The sequence below is a fragment of the Dermochelys coriacea genome, chromosome 27, assembly GCF_009764565.3.
Source record: "Dermochelys coriacea isolate rDerCor1 chromosome 27, rDerCor1.pri.v4, whole genome shotgun sequence".
In the NCBI taxonomy this organism is placed as follows: domain Eukaryota; kingdom Metazoa; phylum Chordata; order Testudines; family Dermochelyidae; genus Dermochelys; species Dermochelys coriacea.
The window spans coordinates 15149453-15170586 of record NC_050094.1 but is presented as its reverse complement, the minus strand read 5'-3'; the positions used below and the strand labels follow the sequence as shown (position 1 = coordinate 15170586).

General features: G+C 44.9%; 1 protein-coding gene across 2 annotated transcripts; it reads left to right on the top strand.

Annotated features, from left to right (window-relative positions):
- Positions 1-86: 86 nt before the first annotated feature.
- Positions 87-21134, top strand: RETREG3 (reticulophagy regulator family member 3). Of its 2 annotated transcripts, none has more exons than XM_038385210.2 (10): positions 87-407; positions 7801-7907; positions 10087-10117; positions 12158-12284; positions 13128-13212; positions 13636-13773; positions 14323-14402; positions 15037-15169; positions 16121-16565; positions 18904-21134. In XM_038385210.2, exons 1-10 carry the CDS (start codon positions 223-225, stop codon positions 18959-18961), a joined length of 1389 nt encoding a protein of 462 aa, XP_038241138.1. In that variant the 5' UTR covers positions 87-222; the 3' UTR covers positions 18962-21134. The 2 variants fall into 2 exon arrangements, 1 of the variants encoding a protein (XP_038241138.1); XR_006277289.1 differs by having other exon boundaries at positions 90-407; positions 16121-20277; positions 20598-21134.

Below are 21134 nucleotides of genomic sequence, written 5' to 3'. Positions count from 1 at the left end.
CGGCCTGGCAACGCGCATGCGAGACCTCGGGTGGCGCCTGCGCAGTAGGAAGCCGCCGGCTTTCCGTATAGCAAGATGGCTGCGCTCAGGATTTCCCCAGTGGGGTCCGCCATGCCGGTGGCCGCGCGCGGCGGCGGGTGACCCCGCGACGGGGCAGGGCTGACCCGCGCCGCCTGTGACGTGCGGGCGCGGAGCGGATGTCGCTCCCCTGGCGGGGAGGCGATGGCGGCGGCGGCCGGAGGGAGCCGGGCGGGCGAGCGGGAGCGGCGGGTGCGAGCGCTGAGCGCCGCCCTGCGGGCCCGGCTCGGGCCCTACGAGCCGCTGCTGAGCGCGCTGCAGGCCGCGCTGGTCTGGGAGCGGCCGGGCCGCAGCGCGCTGGGCTGGGCGGGCGCGCACGGCGCCTTCTGGTGAGAGAGGCCGGGCGGGGGCCGCCGCGGGGCGCTTGGTTCGGGCCGGGGGTCGGGGCCCGCGGCGGCGGGTCTCTCGGGAGCCGGCTCGGGGCGCTGCGGAGCCTGGCGACGAGCCCGGGCGAACTCGGGTGCCCCGCGCCCTCCTGGCTCTCGCCCCCCGCCGGGCCCTCAGGCCGGGGCCCGTGTGACGCGGCCGGGGCCGCGGCCGCCTTCCCGCCGGGCGGCCTGCGGGAGACTCGGAGCCCGAGCCCTGGCACCCGGCGGTGGGGAACCAGCGGCCAGCTTGGCGCGCCAGACTCCTGTTCCCTCAGGGGGCTGCGGGCGGGGTCCGTGCCCAGGGCCAGGGGTTTGCTTAGGGACTGGCCGGGCCTCGGGCCGGGGTTCCCAGCCGGGGGGTTACCGCCTGAGGGGTCCCGAGCTGTCCGCCTGCACCCCGAACCTCGCTTCACCACCAGCCTTTATAATGGTGTTAAATACACTTTATATGTAAAGCGCTTTAAATTTATAAGGGGGGGTCGCGCTCAGGGGCTTGCTGTGTGAAAAGGGGTCACCACGGCAAAAGTTGGCGAGCCCCTGGTCTAGGGCACGAATGTCCTGTGCATGCAGTTTTCTGACGGCAATGGCCGGCTTCTACTTTAAGTCTAAACTAAACCTAATTTAATGTTTGTGCGATTAGAGTCGAATGGTCCTGTCAGCAACTTGGTAAAATCTGGTTTCAGAGCAGCAGCCGTGTTAGTCTGTATTCGCAAAAAGAAAAGGAGGACTTGTGGCACCTTAGAGACTAACAAATTTATTAGAGCATAAGCTTTCGTGAGCTACAGCTCACTTCATCGGATGCATGAATCTGTTACGTTGAGTGGAAGCTCATGAACTGAGTCAACAGGCCACATGAAGTTCTTGAGTCTTTGGCAGTTGTGCTGGTTAGTTCATGTAAATAGCCGTTTCCTCTTCTCCTACAGAGAGACAAATGCATTGATCTTTCTCCAGTAGAGAGATGTTGGAGATTGAGCTGCTCCAATAAAGTGTGATTAGTTTGGGTCAGTGGTGTATGTTTCTGGTAGTCTCTGGAACTACTTCCTTAACAGCTGTTCTTGGCACAGGACCCTCTTCAAGTGTCTTTCAGTAAACTAATTCTGACTGCTGTTAAATGGCTGCAGCTAGTCATCTGAGTTTAGGTTTGTGGCATTTAAGCATGTGCTGCTAAAAAGAATAGGCTGCTAACCTACAGCTCAAGTATCCAAACATAATGGCAAAAATTCTGTTCTGCCGAGTCTAAACGTAAAATGTTTCCAAGATGATAGAATTTCAAGATTACATTACTCACAACAATGCAGTGGGTTTGTATCTCTAGTTTGAAGCCCAGGATGGACTGGTAGGCTGGTTTTGACTTTATCGGTCACAAGATATTTTCATAGCTCTGGCTATGGTCTTCCAACAGCCTCGTGCAGCTGTGGGGGGCCTGACTTGAAACAAGAGAAAATCCTTTTGTGATGGTTGTAACACTGTTCTCTTCCTCCTTCCCCTCACCTCCCTGGGGATTTTCCACATCCTACATCAGTCGCCAGCCTTCTGACTGTGACAGAATGATGAGGTCCAAAGGGAGCCTGAGTCAATGCTATTAAGTTAATCAAAGAGGATTGCTGTCTGGGAAATTACAAGTGCAGATCTGCCCTCCAGGGGCTGAGCATAAGAGTTGTGGGGAACCAGCCCTTCATAGTGAAATTGACTACAATTTAGGCCACTGGGTCTGGCCCTGCATCTTCTAAATAACAAAGAAATGGGAGATAAAGTAACAGTTAATCTTAATAGATGAAATGAAGCAAAGTCCATCTAGCTGTGTTCTAGCAAAGCCTTGACCAGCTGGCAATTTCATGTAAGAAACAATTCTCAAGTTAGACTAAAAGCAATAGAATTCAGCAGTGTAAGTGTGAGTATTGTCGATGGGGGGGGGTCCCACTCCTGAAGTGCCTGGAACCCTTGAGTAGGCACCTACTGGCAAAAGTCACATGATTAGGAAGAGGGAAGATTCAAAGTGGCTGACACTGGGAGCCCTTTCTAGCACATAATGTTCATGTCGAGGTCTCCACTGAGAAATAGCATTCACAAAAAGTAGGAAATGTATAACAGGGTTTCCTGTTGATCAGCTTGGGCTTCCAGATGTTTAATTTGTTAATCAGAAGGCTGTCTCATCTGGCAGTTTTCAGAGTCTGTTTAATCTCCAGGCAGTGTTACAAAAGCAATGCTGTTTGAACTCGTTTTACACTCATGGCAGCAGGAGGAGGAGCACATAAAAACACGTTCAGAAGGCTTTACTGTACAATCCTTTACCCAGTTATCACTCTGATAGTACTGGGTGGTAACTTGTTTCTGTCAGTGTGACTGTTCAAAATTGGGAACAGTTGCCCAAAGTAACAGGTTTCAGAGTAGCAGCCGTGTTAGTCTGTATTCACAAAAAAGAAAAGGAGTACTTGTGGCACCTTAGAGACTAACAAATTTATCTGAGCATAAGCTTTCGTGAGCTACAGCTCACTTCATCGGATGCATTCATCAATGCATCCGATGAAGTGAGCTGTAGCTCACAAAAGCTTATGCTCAGATAAATTTGTTAGTCTCTAAGGTGCCACAAGTACTCCTTTTCTTTTTTGCCCAAAGTAACTGTTGAAATCTGTTAACTTGCTTCTATGTTGACTAGTTATTGCAGTGATCTCATAAATTCAATCTCAATATGTGGCTCCGGGGGCCCCACAAAGGACTAACTGGGAGTCGCATGTATGGCAGGGAATGAAGTAGTGAGACACAGTAATTTTTCAAAGTTGCCACTGCCTGGAAGTACCATTGTCATTCTCTGAACACTGACATAGCAAGTAGCAGCTGCAGTGGCAGGAGTAGCTGTGGGTGGCTGTAGCACATTATAATGGACAGGCTGGTTGGGAGGGCAACGGGGAAGTAATTATTAATGCATGTCTTGTGAAGAGGGTACTAAGCTTCATGTTTGTTTAAAGTTCTAATATAAAAATGCCTAAAAGAGAAGTTGTCTCCGTATGGAACCATAACTCTGCTGGAGTTCTTGGAACACGCTCTCGTTATGGTGTTTATACAGATAACGTGACTATGTTGAGGGGCTTAAATGATCCCTGATATTTAAGCTACAGGCTTATCTTCATAGATAAATTATCTTCATAGCTTCATGCACTGTGTTCCTCCGTGGTATCCAAATACCTCATTAGTTTGGTTTTACTCTTCCATTGTGATTTCCATCTGCATTTCCTCCAGGAGGGAATTGTGAAGTGCCCTGAGGGAGGGGAATCAGTATACTGTATTTTGCACTGAATGCATCCGATGAAGTGAGCTGTAGCTCACGAAAGCTTATGCTCAGATAAATTTGTTAGTCTCCAAGGTGCCACAAGTACTCCTTTTCTTTTTGAGTATGTGCTGCGTGTCTCAGGAGGAACTGCTTTCATTGGATGATCCTTTATAACCATAAGTGGCTGGTCACATGCTCTTGTTTTGACAGCACTGAATTGTGGTGTTTGTCTAATACCCGGCCATGGTAGGAAGGCTTATGTGAAATTACCTCTTCTGTGCAGGTTTCAGAGTAGCAGCCGTGTTAGTCTGTATTCGCAAAAAGAAAAGGAGTACTCGTGGCACCTTGGAGACGAACAAATTTATTTGAGCATAAGCTTTTGTGAGCTACAGCTCACTTCATCGGATGCATTCAGTGGAAAATACAGTGGGGAGATTTATATACATACACAGAGAACATGAAACAATGGGTTTTATCATACACACTGTAAGGAGAGTGATCACTTAAGATGAATTATTACCAGCAGGAGGGGGGGGGGGGAGGAAGAAAACTTTTTGTGGTGATAATCAAGGTGGGCCATTTCCAGCAGCTGACAAGAACATCTGAGGAACAGTGGGGGAAATAACATGGGGAAATAGTTTTACTTTGTGTAATGACTCATCCATTCCCAGTCTCTATTCAAGCCTAAGTTAATTGTATCCAGTTTGCAAATTAATTCCAATTCAGCAGTCTCTCGTTGGAGTCTGTTTCTGAAGTTTTTTTGTTGAAGGATAGCCACTCTCAGGTCTGTAATTGAGTGACCAGAGAGATTGAAGTGTTCTCCGACTGGTTGTTGAATGTTACAATTCTTGACGTCTGATTTGTGTCCATTTATTCTTTTACGTAGAGACTGTCCAGTTTGACCAATGTACATGGCAGAGGGGCATTGCTGGCACATGATGGCATATATCACATTGGTAGATGTGCAGGTGAATGAGCCTCTGATAGTGTGGCTGATGTGATTAGGCCCTATGATGGTGTCCCCTGAATAGATATGTGGACACAGTTGGAAACGGGCTTTGTTGCAAGGATAGGTTCCTGGGTTAGTGGTTCTGGTGTGTGGTTGCTGGTGAGTATTTGCTTCAGGTTGGGGGGCTGTCTGTAAGCAAGGACTGGCCTGTCTCCCAAGATCTGTGAGAGTGATGGGTCATCCTTCAGGATAGGTTGTAGATCCTTGATGATGCATTGGAGAGGTTTTAGTTGGGGGCTGAAGGTGATGGCTAGTGGCGTTCTGTTATTTTCTTTGTTGGGCCTGTCCTGTAGTAGGTGACTTCTGGGTACTCTTCTGGCTCTGTCAATCTGTTTCTTCACTTCAGCAGGTGGGTATTGTAGTTGTAAGAGTGCTTGATAGAGATCTGTTTCTCTGGGTTTTCAACAAATAATCTCCAGATTTAAACCACCATTTGGGAAGGGGATAAACTGTCAGCATTTGCTCCTAATCAAATGACTGCGTAGACCCACTTAGCTGTAGTTAATGATTGCTAAGCAATAATTGGCCTTTGTTCGTTTTCTTATAAAAACAAAAATACGCTACATGCATCTGTCTTGTTGCTGTATTTTTCCTGGTGTCCCAATCTGATTCTTCTAGGCATGTAGCCAGTCTTCAGAATTCAACCATTTCTGTTGCTTTCCTTTGTGCATGTACTTCTTGCACTGTGTATTTGTCTGGATGGATTTCAGTGCAGCTTATTCATGTTGCCTTATTGACTGCTGAATATTTGAACCTTGGGCTGGGGAATTTAAATGATCTGCTTTTCTTCCGAAACTGGATTCACATCTTACAAAATATCACACAGGGTGGGGAGAAATCTAGTGCAGAACTGAGCCAGAACACAATGTAAGAATGGCCATACTGGTCAGATCAGTGGTCTATCTAGCCCAGTATCCTGTCTTCCACCAGTGGTCAGTGTCAGATACTTCAGAGGGAATGACCCAGAAGGAGGGCAGTTATTGAGTGATCTATCCCGTCATGCAGTTCCAGCTGCTGGCAGTCAGAGGTTTAAGGGGGCACAGGACATCTGGTTGCATCCCTGACTTGGAGGATGATCCTCCACAAACTTATCTAATTTTTTTTTCAACCCAGTTATAATTCTGGCCTTCACAACATCCCCTGGCAATGAGATACAAAGACTTATTGTGGGTTTTGTGAAGAAGTACTTTGTTATGTATTAACAAATTTATTGGAGCATAAGCTTTCGTGAGCTACAGCTTACTTCATCGGATGCATCCGATGAAGTGAGCTGTAGCTCATGAAAAGCTTATGCTCAAATAAATTTGTTAGTCTCTAAGGTGCCACAAGTACTCCTTTTCTTTTTGCGAATACAGACTAACACGGCTGCTACTCTGAAATTTGTTATGTATGTAAGTTTTTTGTTTTTGTTTTTTTTAAACCTGCCGCCTGTTCATTTCATTGGGTGACCCCCTGGTCCTTGAATCATGGGAAGGAGTAAATAAGACTTCCTGATTCACTGTCTCCATCCTATTCATGATTTTATAGACCTCTGTCATATCCCTCTCCTTAGTTGTCACTTTTCTAACCTGAACAGTCCCAGTCTTTTTAACTTCTTTTGAATTTGTAGAGGGTGTAATTCTTTAGTTTCTTAAGCTACTGGAATGTCTGCTTGTTTTGGTATGGATTATGGATTTTAAACTCTAACTGGCATTGTATCATGGTCTGACCATGCTATTTGAGCACAAGTGGGGAAATAGCCATATTGAGATAAGCTACACAGCATTTCTTCTGATTCGATCAGTTTTCTGTCCTTAATCAATCCGCAAGCATTTTTTAGTGCTAAATGTGACTTGTCTTTTTGCCTGATCTTTGCCCTGTGAATTCCCTCTATGGGACCTGTCACTTGCTTGGCCCTACCAGCTGATGCTTTATGCTAGACAAACACATGTCCTGAACAGTCTGTATGATTAAAAATAGATAAGAGCTTTGGTACTGAACCTTACTATTGTCATAATTAAGCAATAATCGCTACAAAATCCGTTAGTTTTACCATTTGACTGATTTAGTTAATAGCCTGAGGGGAAGCTGAAAAGACTGGACAGACATTGAGCTTGTGAGCTATTTCAGCAGCTGAGGAAGATGGGAATTAGGGGTACTGGTGTCAAACTGTTAACTCTTTTAGAGTCTTTTTAGCAGCTGATAATTCCAGATGAGCACCATTAAGTTCAGGATTCTGTGTAGGGAGTAGGAAACTCAGGGAGGGACCCGTCTGCAAGCAGAAAACCTCAATACTCAAAACTAACTACCTTTTAAAAGAGAAAGTGGGGAGGAAGGTTGACAGTTTGTGCCTTGGGACCACTGATGGCCTCCACCAGACTAGCTGTAAACTGAGGCTGTGGGCACAGAAACCCTGAACAAACATGAAACTTTTTTTAAAGTTCTAGAGGCAACTTGGTGTAAAAACAACCACTCCTACTACCCCGGCTAGGTGAGTGGAGGACTGGTTGACCTCCCTTCCTCCATCATACAACACTTTCCAGGGTGGCTGGTTAGTCTGAGGTGCAATAGATACAAGACGAAGAACATTCACGAATAAAATGGTTTTGCATCTCCCAATTCTTGATTAATTCAAAAACCACTTTGACTCGGAATTGGAGGCATCTGCCAGATCCTGACTAGTGCACAAAGCCAAGCATCTTTAATGTCAGTGTGGCTTGTGGAAATGCTGATAGACTAACTATAGTGATGCAAACATCACTCTTCTCATACTGCCTTGCTGCGGTGGTTAGTTGCTGTACACTCTGTTCATTCAAGAGAGTAAGATAAAACTGGTGTCTTCAACGTAAATATAAAATTATAAATCAGGGTGAGCTCCAAACACCTAAGTAACAAGAATATCCAGTTCCATTAGATCTGATACCAATCTTGATTTGAGATGTCTGCTGCCCCCAAAGACCAAAGAGCTATTTTATTATTTCACCCAACCCAGTTGGTCAGTGCACTTAACTAGAGCTGCTAATTGAGAGGCCTGGTACAACAGTAGAAACAGACCCATGTGCTCACTGTGGACTCTTTCTCTGCTTCTTTTTTTGCAGTTTTTTGGCACTGACTTCCCTTCGGCTGGTGTTCTTGGTTGCATTTGGCCTGATAATAATAGTTTGTTTAGATCAATGGAAGAATAAAATCTGGCCTGAAATTAAAGGTAAGATGCTGCAGTTAGAGCTGGCCCCTGAAAATGACACCTGTTTCTCAACTTCCCACCACACCCTCTTTCTCTGCACCATTTGGCTTTAAATATACCTCAGAGTCACAAAGGGCTAGATTCAGAATAGGACTCATGTGGGTAAATTCCAGAACCAGAATCCATGGGGATTCACAAAATCTCTGCAGAGCTGCTGCCAAACCCTGCATGTACCTAAACTCACTCAGCACCTAAGCTTTTGCCGTAAAAGTTCACTAGATGCCTAGGTTTTTGCCCCTGAGCATGTGCACTGAAGCCCCATGTGAACAGCTCAGCCCCAGTGCAATGCCCAAACTGGGGAAAGGTGATCTGCCCCCTGCTTAGCTTGCCTGTGGAGCCCGATCTGTTAAATTGCCTCAGAGTGGGCCACAAATGTGAAGGAGGGCTTCCCTCATAACTTTTAGCCCAGCGGTTAGGCTACTCACCTGGAATGTGGGAGAGCCACTGGTTCAAGTCTCCCCCCCAGCTGTGCAGGAGAGAATTTGAACAGGGATCTACTACCTTTCAGGTGAGTGCTCTAATCTCTGAGCTATGTGATCCTGATGGGAGATGCGCGCTCTCTCTCTCTCCCCCAATGAAGCTGTTCCACAGTGAATAAATACAAAAAGTTGTTGGTACAGGAGGACTGGATCCTGGGTCTTCCACTTCCTGGTGAGTGCTTGACCCACTAGGCTGCAAGTCATTCTCATGCCTGTGTGTTTGTGCGGGCAGTTGTGTTGCTTTCTGGCCCAATGAGTTTTAAAAATTATTTTTGCATGGTGAGGTAGCCCCCATCAGAGTATCCTGTAGCCCAGTATTTATGGCCCTTACCTGAGAGGCTGCAGATCCCAGTTCAAATCCCTCCTTCCCCCCCCCGAGGTGTAAGGGGAGGGGTTATCTGAGGTGTGGAAACCCCCCAGTTTGAGGGCCTTAACCACTTGGCTAAAAGTTCTGAGGGGGGTCTTCCTCCTTCTCTTCCTCTCCTTGCACAAGGTGCCTAATGCCAAGAGATGGTTTTCAGCTGAGAATCTCAAACAGAAGGAGGTGCCTCCTCAGAGGGGTGGGGCTTAGCATCTCCCCAAACTTGGCTCCTCCCAGTAGCTAGCTTAGGTGAGGAGCCAGTCAATGACACAATTTAATATTCTAGTAGTGCCCACAATACATTGACTGCACAGAAGACACAAGTCTGCCCTAATGAGCTTCCAGTTTAAGGAATAAGAGCTTGCAGAATAGGACTGGATTGGTTTTCTCGTTTGAACACACTGGAAATTGTTTGAGGGTTTGTAAGGTAATAAATGGTTGTCAGAGACCCAGCCTCATTATAGAGATTCTGAGAGGGGCGGAATTGTCAAGAACTGTCAGTTACTTGAATACCAAAGTGTTCAGTAAATCACCAGCTCTAATGTAGAACTCAGCCATCCTTGCCTTGAACACATAAGATTTGATGCACAGCCCATTCACCACCCTAAAAATAAATCGGTGTGTGATCTGCAGGCTCCCCAGGGGTAACTCTCTGGCTAGCTAGTTGAGGTTAGGTGATAAGCACTAATATTGTCTTCCAAGAGACAACACAAGCTGAGGCATAGAAGCTGGCAGTGGTTTCAGGCATCAACTTTCTTTGGAAGGTAGGCAGGCTTATGGTGGCTGTGTGCTGCTAATTGTTTCTACTTATCTTGGGGGTTGTATATTCAAGTCCCTCAATAGCTCCAAGCTGTGTCAGTTCTCTAAGCTAGCCTGTCCCTGGGTCACTTATCAACCCCAGTCCAGGAAGTAAGGCTCTCCTGGATGTCTCTGAATTATGAGCAAATCGTCCATCCCTCAGCACACCCAGTATAGTAACAGGTATGTAGGCTGCATTTTGAAACAGGACTGGTAGTTCTTGCTTGTTGTTAAGACTAAAATGAGCTATTGGTGATTTGCAGAACAGAATTGCCATCCAGTCACTCTCTCTAATGGTACCTGTTGTGACACAGGGGGAGGGCTGTCTCAGGCTGTCCTATGAGAATATGATGCAGAACAACGGATTTTTGGTTAATTACCTTTATCAATCACGCTGGTTATTTCCCAACCTCGTACAAGTTTTAGTCAAATTTCCATTAGCTAAGCATTCTTACTGAAAAATTCCTTGTAACTAATTCAGTGTCTGTTCTTAATATTTTAGTGGCAAGATCTGACGAATTGGACAATGAGAGGTATGGAACACTAATTAAATCCCTCTTTCCCCCCCCCCCCCCCCTTCTGGTTTGCTGCTGTGTTGGTACTTTGTTATGACAGAACTCACTCATTTTTTGCACATGCTTGTCATATCTGCTCAGTTTTAGAGGAAGCATTGATTGGGGGTTCTCTTCTGCCTCTGCCACAAGCTTTTGTTATGACCTTGGGCCAGTCACTGAACTCTCCCTGCTCACACAGCCTCTTGTATAAAATAGGAATAAAGTTCATGTCGGCTTTGTAAAGATCCTACTACGTTAAAGTTTTCTGTGGTACCTTTAAAGTTCATTGAGAGCTTCCTTGCAAGTGTGACAGAATAACCTTTTTTGAAACAAGAGAACTTGTCAAACTTCTCTGACCAGAGCTGGATTTACTGCAGCCTTCCCTGGTGGTTAGTGAGCCCCTGAGTGCAGCATTAACAACAAAATGGGGTTTTGTCCTCCATAACAGTACTTTCCTCTCTCCAGGCACAGCTTACATAGAAATGGCCAGACTGGGTCAGACCAATGGTCCATCTAGCCTGGAATCCTGTCTTCTGACAGTGGCCAGTGCCTCATGTCTCAGAGGGGATGAACAGAACAGGGCAATTTCTGTCCATCCCCTGCAGTCCAATCCCAGCTTCTGGCAGTCAGAGGTTTAGGGACACCCACAGCATGGATTGTGTCTCTGGCCATCTTGGCTAACAGCCATTGAGGAATCTATCCTTCATGAACATACCTAGTTTTTTTTTTTTAACCCAGTTATACTTTTGGCCTTCACAACATCACCTGGCAATGAATTCCACAGGTTGACTGTGTGAAGAAATACTTTTTGTTCATTTTAAACCTGCTGCCTATTAATTTCATTGGGTGACCCCTGGTTCTGGTGTTATATGAAGGGGTAAATAACACTTCCTTATTCATTTTCTCCACACCGTTCATGATTTTATGGACCTGTCATATCTCCCCTTAGTTGTCTGTTTTCTAAGCTAAACTATCCCACTCTTTTTTTTAAATCACTCCTTGTATGGAAGCTGTTCTACACCCCAATCACTTTTGTTGCCCTTTTCTGTACCGTTTCCAGTTCTAATGCCTTTTGTTTTAGATGGTGTGACCAAAACTGCACAAAATATTCAAGATGTGGGTGTATGATGGGTTTTTATAGTGGCATTATATTTTCTCTCATTTATCCCTTTGCTAATGGTTCCTAACAGTCTAGCTTTTTTTTTGTCTGCTCTGTTGTTCACTGGCACTAAATAGCCAAATCAATCTTTCAAAAGTTTACATTGTAAAACTCCTCAAATGTTAGAAAACCGCCTAATCAAGTGTCACAAAAAGCATCTCTCCCTTGCGAGTGACCTGGCACAGGAGGAAGCACTCTTCCGAAGGCACAGATGCCATGTGACCTAAGGTTAATGAGCATGAGCAGACGCTACCAAAAGTAGCCTTTCAAAAGTGACGACGAATTTCCACTAACTAGGTCACAGGGCTCCTTGGAAACTTGGCACTGAATTCTTGCGGGGGGTGGGGAGGTGTAAACACCAAGAAATAACTCGCATGTACTGGCTAAATCCCCCTGCCTCAGCCTTAACTGAACTAAAAGATGAAGCTTCAAGCAGGGCTTTCCTCCATTTCACTGTAACTCAGTCTAAACTGTGTTGGTGATCGCCAAAATCCTTGTGTGCTCTAATCGGATGCATGTGATTGCTATGGGAGTTTGCACAACATGGGGCCTGCCAGCTGCTTTTGACATCCAACAATTTGCAAGTTCTTGCATTCTAATTGCAGTACTCGGCTAATTATTAGCTGTCTGTAATTTAAAGAAAACTGGGGTGTATATCGAATGGCAGATGGGTCTAGCTATTTGATTTTTTTCCAAGTGCTAGGTCTGGTGTTCCAGACTTAGGGCAGCTGGTGTAGGGGGAAGAAAGTGCTCTTGAAGTAATGCTTCTGTAATGAAGAGTGCCCTATATTAAGGTCAGTTTAGTAACACCATGTGGCTCAGTAGACACCTGCGCACTAATTATTCTGCCTTCTCTGTAGCTGGGGCTATGTACACCCTCAGTTGCTGAGTGTGCCGGAGCTGTGTCACCATTTAGCTGATGGATGGGTTACTGGGGTCACCTTCTTAAGGAATCTCTTCGTTTTCAAAAAGCAAAATCCCGGCAAGGTAAGAGTACACGTGCTTGGGCAAACTAAACACTTGGCATCTAATCTTTGATGCAGACAGCCACTCTGTATTGCAGGAGCATCCAGAATGGGTACATGTGTTCCAAACATAAGATGTTCCCTGCCCCCGAAGAGCTCCCACTCTGAAAAAGGGAGGTGGAAAGGGATAGAACATACAAGCGAGCGGGGCGGGGAGGTGGCAACTTTGCTTGTTTTTCATTGTATTTTGTTTAGCTGTAAATGTAGCTGTTCCTTCTGTGGGTATTGGTCTGAAGTGTCTGCTATTAACCTCACAGTTTTTTCTCTGAGTCTGGCTTTTAATAACTTAAAAACCAAACCAGGAAGTGGTTTGAGAATTTTTTTTCCCCCCCTCACTTCCTATAGAAGAGAGAACCAGTGCTAGCCTAGTGACAACTGTGATTGTATGAGTAGTATGAAGGGGCTGAATACTTAGACACTTATTACTGTGATTGCAGCCTCATGAAACATGCCCCTACTCCCTCCTTTTGGAAGGGACTGTCTCCTATAACCTTACATTTGCTTGTCAGCACAGACACTGTAGAATCTTGCCCTACCTACAGCAGTGATCAGTAACTTAAGTTCCCTTTAAATTGCCACGGTGTCTTGGGATGATAGACAAAAACTTAAAATGAGATTTTGGTACCTATCCTAATGAAATAGGATTGCCTAAGACGACCGGAGTATCCAAACAGTGTTGCTGATATTTGATCTGTTGCTTCTTGGCCTGGAACTCTCAAGAAAACAATCCAGTTACACCAGCTGAAGTCACCTGATTCGGTTATTTTAATGCTATGGAAACTCATGCTTTCTCCTACGCCTCCAGTTTTGCCTTTTAGTGTGTGGAGTCTTTACTTTCTTGGCTGTTCTGGGCCGGTACATTCCTGGACTCTTGCTCTCATACCTTATGCGTAAGTACAACATTCCTCAGTCAAACAAGGTATTGTAAACAGAGGGCTGGGGCAGTATCTCGAACATAGACTCAGAGGTGCAGCTGATATGAACAGCTAAAATTCTGACAAATGCAGTTGCTCTTGTGCTAGAATGTTAAAGTGTTAGGACAGATTGGCCAGCTAGTCCCAAACATGCTCTATGTGCATGTCTGTAGGCAGTTACATGCAGTAAATGCTCTACTATGTTGGTTGCTATCTTAGTTCTAGTAAGTCAGCACAGATCTGCACTGCTCTCTACCTAGCTTCTGACGCATTGGATTGTGTGCATACAGCACAGCAAAACTGAGTTTTGTATCTGTATACTGCATCCCAAAACACTTGATTGACAGATCTGCCAAGTAGCACAAGCAAGTTTCTAACCAGCTTCCCCATTTACCTCAGTGCTCTTCATCCTGCTATGGCCTCTCACAGTGTACCACAGACTGGGGCAACGCATGTACATGAAGCTGGAGCCAGCTCTGCAGCGGTTGGATTTTAGCGTTCGAGGCTACATGATGTCAAAGCAACGAATGAAGCAATGTAAGATTCCAAGAGTTTCTGAAACTAACCAGACAAACAGCCAGCCCTTGAAATCTACAAACAGTTGCTGACATGAACCCCCAATCATGGGGCGTGAAGGCAACCGCATGTGTCGTACAGCATTCATTTGAGTTCTGTTGTCAAATATTCGCAGCTCCTCCACGGAGATGAAGTTGTGCAACTACATGGGGTCCCTGCTTCAGATGAGAGCTTTGTACAAATTCCCAATGGCTCCCAGACTTTCGCCTTTCTCAGCTATGGGAATGCAAGAGCACTAAGGGTTGCTTGTTGAAAGCTGATTTTTGTTTGTAGCCTCTCTCTCCAATGTGAGGTTGCTGCTCAGCTTTGTTCTATTTGGCACTAGATCTGCAACAGTCCAAACCAGTAATTGTAGAGCCCATGTTTAACACAACAGCTTTTTGATCTGTGATAGATTGATACACTTTGGTCTACATTTGAAGTGACTTTCTGCCCAGCCTAATGTTATGCTTAAATGTTGCCTTGTCTGCCCTGACAATAATGGGAGATTTCTGCTCTAACTCATGGCAGTGCACCAGCGAGCGCTGAACCAGGAGCCTGCTGATGCTGGGAGTGACAGTGAAGAAGAACTTGCTGCATTCTGTCCCAAGGTAACCAGGCATCTCTGCAAATTTCAAAGTCAAGCAAGAAAGCCTCCAGTGCATTGATGGCTTTTGTGTGTCTGAATCAGATTTGTGATAAAACAGCAGCCTTGGAATGCTCTCTGGCCCCAAGCCTAGGGTATCGGGTGGAGAGGAACATCTGGGCAGAGTCTGGCTGCAGGCTTTCATACGCTGTCAAGCATTCCTGTGCTCCGAGATTAGTCTGGCTGCAGTGCTCTCAACCCACTCAATTAAACTCGCATCTTATCTGTGTATCTTTAAAAGCTTGAACTTTCCAGTCCTTCAGTCTGAAGGACCCAACTCTCAAAGGTATTTCTGTTACCTTTTCCACACCCCTGCTACCAATCCTGTCCCAAGCCAGATGTTGCACCTGAATTGGCCATCAGGGTATTGGGGAGCAGTGTGGAGCCAGCACACCACACTCCCTCCTCTTCCAACACCTTAGGGACTAATGCCCCTCCTTCACGGTGCTCTCCACCCAGGGGTAGCAATGCAGCAAGCAAGTCTCACGTGGGAGCCTGTCATGCTGGGTCATTGGAATCTTTCTAGCTTGGAGCACAAAAACAATCTTAGCCAGTAGGGCCGATGTTCTTCTAATTATATTTTCTTCTCTGCTTCAAAGCTGGATGATTCTGTAGTTGCTAAGGAACTGACTATCTCCGACTCTGAGCATTCAGATGCTGAAGTTTCCTACACTGAGAATGGGACGTTTAACCTGTCAAGGGGACAGACTCCACTGACGGAGGGATCTGAAGGTGAGAGAGAAGAAACAGCCTCCTAAAGGCAAAGGGACTCCACTCTTCAGGGTGGTGGATGCTGAGGAGGGAAATGAGGAAAATCGACCAGATGCATTTCCTGAGAATTGAGCTCTGGTGTATAATGTTCGCCTGCTAGCTGCCACAGGATGAAGAGCTCCTTGTCCTGTCTGAATAGATCCTGTTTCCACATATGGTGCCTAGATAGTTTGTTTACAGCTACCAAAAGAGGGAATGTAAGCCTAAGCCGTCAGGCCAGGCCTTCTGCAAAATGGTCTGACTAGAAAATATCTGCCAGGGCAGGCACACAGATGATCTAAGCCTTTTCAGTATGGAAATGTTGCACTGATTTAACTCAAGGTGTCCTTTTAAACCAAGGCAGTTAAACCCATGCAAATTCCTGGGTAGATGCTTATTCTGGTTTACCTTAATCAGTTCCTAATTAACTTGAGAGAAACTGAAGTAAGCCTGGTTTAAACCAAGATGAGTGTCCACACAGCGGTTTGTACCAGTTTAGTTAAATCAGTTCAAAATGTAACACCTATAGTAAAACCAGTGCAATATACTCTCTCATAGCTGAATCCTTAATCTCCAGAGGGTTCAACATCTGAGTAGCCTCTGCTGGCTGACTGTGAAAGAAGCCTGGGAGGACATGGTTTCTCTCCGCGCTAGCTGTCCCCTGCAGTATCCTCACTCTCCTGGTTAAGAGAGCAACTTTTGTCGGTCATGCCTGCCAAAGGAAAGTGACACTATAAGTGTAGTTTGGTCAGAGGAGGCAAATGGGTAGTTTATTTGGGGACCAGGATAATAATTATAATAATTTATTATATATGATAATAATTTCATCAAAGATGGCTGAACTCTGCAGAGGATCAGTATGACAGTCTGTCGTGCTTGCCTGATGGATTTGGATAGCCCATAAGCTTACAGCTGTTTCTTTTTCCCTTCTAGATCTTGATGGTCACAGTGACCCTGAAGAATCTTTTGCCAGGGATCTCCCTGACTTCCCTTCCATAAATCCAGAGGTGACTGGAATAGATGATGAAGATGACACCAGCATTGGGATTCCCAGCCTTTACCGCTCTCAAGGCATGGAAGATCTACGTAACCCATATGACCAAGAAGAAGTTGTCCCTGCGCTCCCACTAGGGGCACTGCCCTCTGCAAACAATCTTACAAATAACTTAGCTGGATTTGTCACCAGAGGCATGATACAATTAGCCTTGTCAGGAACCTCTCAGCCAGACCCCTTATGCAGTGACAATCCCCAGAGAGGCACAAAAACCTATCTTAGAACCTCCAGCTCCGATTTGGACACCGATGCAGAAGGGGATGACTTTGAACTGTTGGATCAGTCAGAGCTGATCCAGCTGGATCCAGCTGGCTCCCGAGGCCAGTAAGCAATCGTACTTCCTTCCCTTCTAATTTTTCTGTCATGAGTAGCAGAGGGGAATCTTCAGCAGAAAAAGCGTTGTACAGTAATCTAAATTGTCTCCTGTGGGTACAAGTAGTATGGCAACCAGTCATGGCTGGGTACATCACTGTGATGTGAATTTGTAGGGCTAGCTTGGATTTCAAAATAAATCATGCTTTGGTAGCTCACAGGGCAGAGGCTTTTGATGCAATAGCCCCAGTCGCACCCACACATCACTCTGCATTGTCTCTGTGACGCTCCTTGCCCTAACCCAAACCTGCTCACTTGAAACAATAACTGCTGAGTGTGTCTGCAGCTGTAGTGCCCCTTGGCAGACCACTTCAGTTTGTTAGGAATGTTCTTGCACCAGCCCAGTCTCGCGCATGCAGACACTCGGCAGAAGGTGAACAGGACTGGTTTCCTCTTAAAAACATGGATTATGCTATTTCAACTTAAAATTCCCTACTCCTAAGTCATTCACAAAAACAACTGACATTTCTCCCTCCTCCCTCAGTAGTATCCAGCTGTCTTGGGTAGAAAAAACAACCTTGGTATTGCTGACGTAATGGCAAAAGCAGTATCGTCATAAGTAATGACAGAATTCATATTGCTCTCATCAAAACTCAAGCTTTCCAGTGATGCTAGTTTATAAAAGTCATAATGGCAATAACTCATCTACTATGTTGGTTCCAGTCCTTCGGGGAGCATCTCTGTGCAACAGCTGCTATTGCATTGGATTGACACTCTGCAGAACTAAATTCTCCCACTTTATTCTAGAGCAGCTACTGCCTGGGCAATAGCAATACTACATTCTATATCCTGCCCTGGCATGGAACTCCTTAGATGGGGTAGAGGGGATTCAGTCTCCATGGCCCGTTTCGTTCTTGGTCTCTGTGACATTGCCCAGATTGAGGTAATATTGTGCAGTGAAGACTCCTGTCCACTAGGCCACCAGCTCATGTCACACATGCCACCAAACAACTGGGAGATGGTGGCTATTTTTGGTCACTTTTAGACTTGAGCCAGCAACCTGAAGGGGAGGCTCTTGAGCCATCCAGTCCCTAAATTTCCCAGTGCTTTTCTAAGACACAGAAATTGATACTGATTACACTTGTACAGCAAGCAGCTCATCTCTTCAGGGAAATTTTCTTGTTCAGTTCAATTCTAGCTTTCATTTTATTTGTGCATTTTTAAGTCAAAGTTAGGCTGAATGCATACTACTTGTATGGAAATCATGGCCATATAGAAATCTAAGCTATAAAATGGACATATGTTGGTATTGGATATAAATTCAGGTTATGAATAGGAAAAAAACTGTGGATGTTTTATCCATAATTAGTATCAAAACAACCTGGTTGGATAAAAATCAACCTTAGCTATGGTGCAACAAGGGCACCCCATAATAACCAAAATGGACATGGGCCTAAATTGGCATTGAAAACAAAATATAGAAATAGCTCCAACCCCAAATCCTTAACTGGGTTAATTTGGACACTGTATGTACTTGGCTTTTATACAGTCTTAAAATTACTCATTAAAAATACAAAGATCTTGTTTACTGAGCTTGGAAAGGAATCAGTGCCCTTTACCTACTATCAGACCTGCTTCTAGCTGCCTCTGATGACGCTCCTGCCTCAGTGCTGAGGTATCCAGTGTGGCTGGGATTATTCCGGTACCATGGATATGACTACAGAAAGTGCTCTTTGTAGGCTGCCTTCTCAGGAGTCTCTTGTCACTGCCTACAGCTTTCATGTCAGTAAATGGCGATTTCTCTTGGCTTGCAGGCTATATTAACACATGCAAAAGACTAGAATCTGCCCCATATCACTTGGGAGCAATAACTAAATGAGCCACTAACTAGCACTTTAAATTGAAACCATAAACCTGAGACTAGATTCTAAAATCTACTTAATATAGTCATTCTGCTCACCTACAAGGCTCTGATGGGTGTCCTCATCTGATCTAGTGCAACTTTAATCCTTATGGGTAAGGGAATTTCTGGGAATAATTCTTGAATGTTAGAGGAGCATATTGTTGTAAACTACCACATTGCTGGAACTGCTTTTCACCAAGGGCATGGAATGGGTGTAGAGAGCAGATCTCAACCTGTCACTTGGGGTTGAGAGATTTTCGAACTGGTGATGGGAGCCCTGTGTTATAGGGAAGAGTAGCTGCCTCTTACAATGTCAGGCACTAGATTCTGGAACCAAGCACAGCAGGAGCCAAGGCATGCATATCATGGTTTTGTTAAACAAAATCCCTATGTGAGCACTTTGCAAACACTGAAATGAACCTTGTCATAAGACTTAATGTCTTGCAGGTTGTTTGAAGAGAATGGAATCTCACTGTGCCAAACTGTACTGCTATTGCATGAGTAACTTACAGCACCAGAGGCTCAAACATCAGGTACAACTTGACAAGTTCACTTTTTTAAAACCTAGAAAAAGTATTTAACTCTTATGTGATATTTTGCCTTTTTCCTACTGTCACCTCTTTCTTGCTGTGAGGAAGAACAAACCATGTATTAAATCATCCTTTTACACTCCATAGTGGTGTTAATACCATGCTGTAAAACTGTTCAGAAGTTCTGGTGACCCTAAGTACTTTAAAACAAGATTTGCAGCTCCCCAAGTCAATGGAAGCGCTCTAAACTCAGCTGGCTTTATTGGACAACTGGATAGATTAATTGTATCAGATCAGGGTAAAACAAGTCAATATAAATCTAGGGTGGTGTTTTCTGAAACATCCCTGTTTAAATGCATCTCTTTGTAAGCAATCAGCATAATCTAAACTAGAACTGAAAAAACAATGCTCAGTGCCAATTATAGTCTATTTTCAGATGCATCTACTAGTGATTTAAGAGTCTGAACACCCAGTTTATTCCCTGGAGCACTAACACTTCCTGTATCACAGACTCATTTCTTCAGTCATCCCTTTGACCCCAACCCCCCAAAAAGGCTGTGTCATGGGGGAGCAGAGCTAGAAAGCTGGTGATCTGAGCATGGATCTCCTACAGATTGCCTTCTCTGCCACTGGGCGAGTAACTTTGCTTCTCCATACTTCATTGTTGCTATTTAGAAGTTATTTGTCTCTTATGGGGACTGTCAAGGAGGAGAAAATAAACCAATCCATGATGAGCAGTATAGGTTTCCCCCAGACTATTGCCACTGCTTTTGCTAGTGCAGGCTCCAAAACGAAGCTTCATACACAGTGTTGTGAATTTTTGGCTCTATTTTCATACTCATTACAGCCCTCCTTGTCCATTGTGTATTCACTACCATGCCTTTTAAAGCTGAAGAATGCCGTACTCCACTTAAATCACTGAAAATTCTTATGAGTTATGTCTTTACTAGTATACAGTGTTGTAGCAGTGTTGGTCCCAGGATATTTTGTCTTTACTAGTGGCAGTCTACCTGTCTTCTCTTGTAGGGCCAGATAGAAAACCAACACCTTCTGCTGACTAAGGGGGACATTTTTTCTTTAATATTCTGTGCTGAAGAAAATGACTCTTGTAGCAGAACACCCCAAATGATCTCTAACTATGGATGGGTGATGAGCACCTCTAGGTCAAAGTGCTTCCCTTCGCTGCAGTGCAGTGTAACACATTGTAACAAATGGGGATGTCTGTTCTCAGCTGTGGCACAAGTGATACTGGGGCCACTTAAATATAATTCTTTGGAATACACCTGACCTGGCCAGTCTCCTCTCTTCTCTTCCCCCCTCCTTCCCCCAATTTATACTAAAGTGCTGCTGCTTCCCAAGGATGGAAATGCAGAATCCTCTGCGGCAGTAAATGTTTGAAAATTGTACCTGTTAACTTCCTAACATTCTTTTAGAGCAGGTTCTGTTAAGTTCTAGTAGCATTAACGGATGCTCTGCCCCACATTAATGAGCTACTTCTAAACAGATTGCTTTTTCTTCTCTTATTTGGTTAAAATGCAGGGACCTCTGTGCTGTGGTCCCCACCAAAAGTGTAAATGTGTAACTCCACCTAATGCCAAATCAGGTTTGTAGCCCCCTTCCGCCCAGGGAGCAGAATTCACCTGGTTTTGTGAACAAATGTGAGATTTTGGCAAGGAGGAGGAATCTTGTGATTTTACATTTTAATGGCTCTCTGGCAGTTTCCAAGATCTTTAGTAACTTGTGAAAATGTGTAAATTTGCTCAGCTGAAACTTTCTGTAGACCAGCATATTCACTGTGAAAGCATCTAATTCCAGCTGAAGTTGCACCATCTCTAGAATTCATTAGTTTAGAATTTTATGACTTTAAATCATAGCATTTTAAGACACATGATACCACCCCTGCCCTTATTGGCCAAATAATAATGTGAAGTCAGTCGTCACAAAGTCAGTGACATTCCTAGTGAAACAATACACCCGAAGGCTTGCATAGGACAGTGTGCAGTGCTCTGTAACTTTTAAATGGGTTGGTTTTGATATCATTGGTGTGGCAATATCATCCTTTGTGTTTACAGTAGCCACCCTTGTGAATGTTTTGAGTCATTTGTCAGTTTGCAATTTTTTGAAGTGAGTTAAGTAAAACGTTGATAA

Bases quoted from the DNA above. Each gene is read 5' to 3' on its own strand.
- RETREG3 (XM_038385210.2), top strand. From the start codon at position 223: ATGGCGGCGGCGGCCGGAGGGAGCCGGGCGGGCGAGCGGGAGCGGCGG. The intron at 10,118-12,157 runs GTATGGAACACT...CCTTCTCTGTAG, and splicing joins GACGAATTGGACAATGAGAG to CTGGGGCTATGTACACCCTC. The intron at 13,774-14,322 runs GTAAGATTCCAA...AACTCATGGCAG, and splicing joins AAAGCAACGAATGAAGCAAT to TGCACCAGCGAGCGCTGAAC.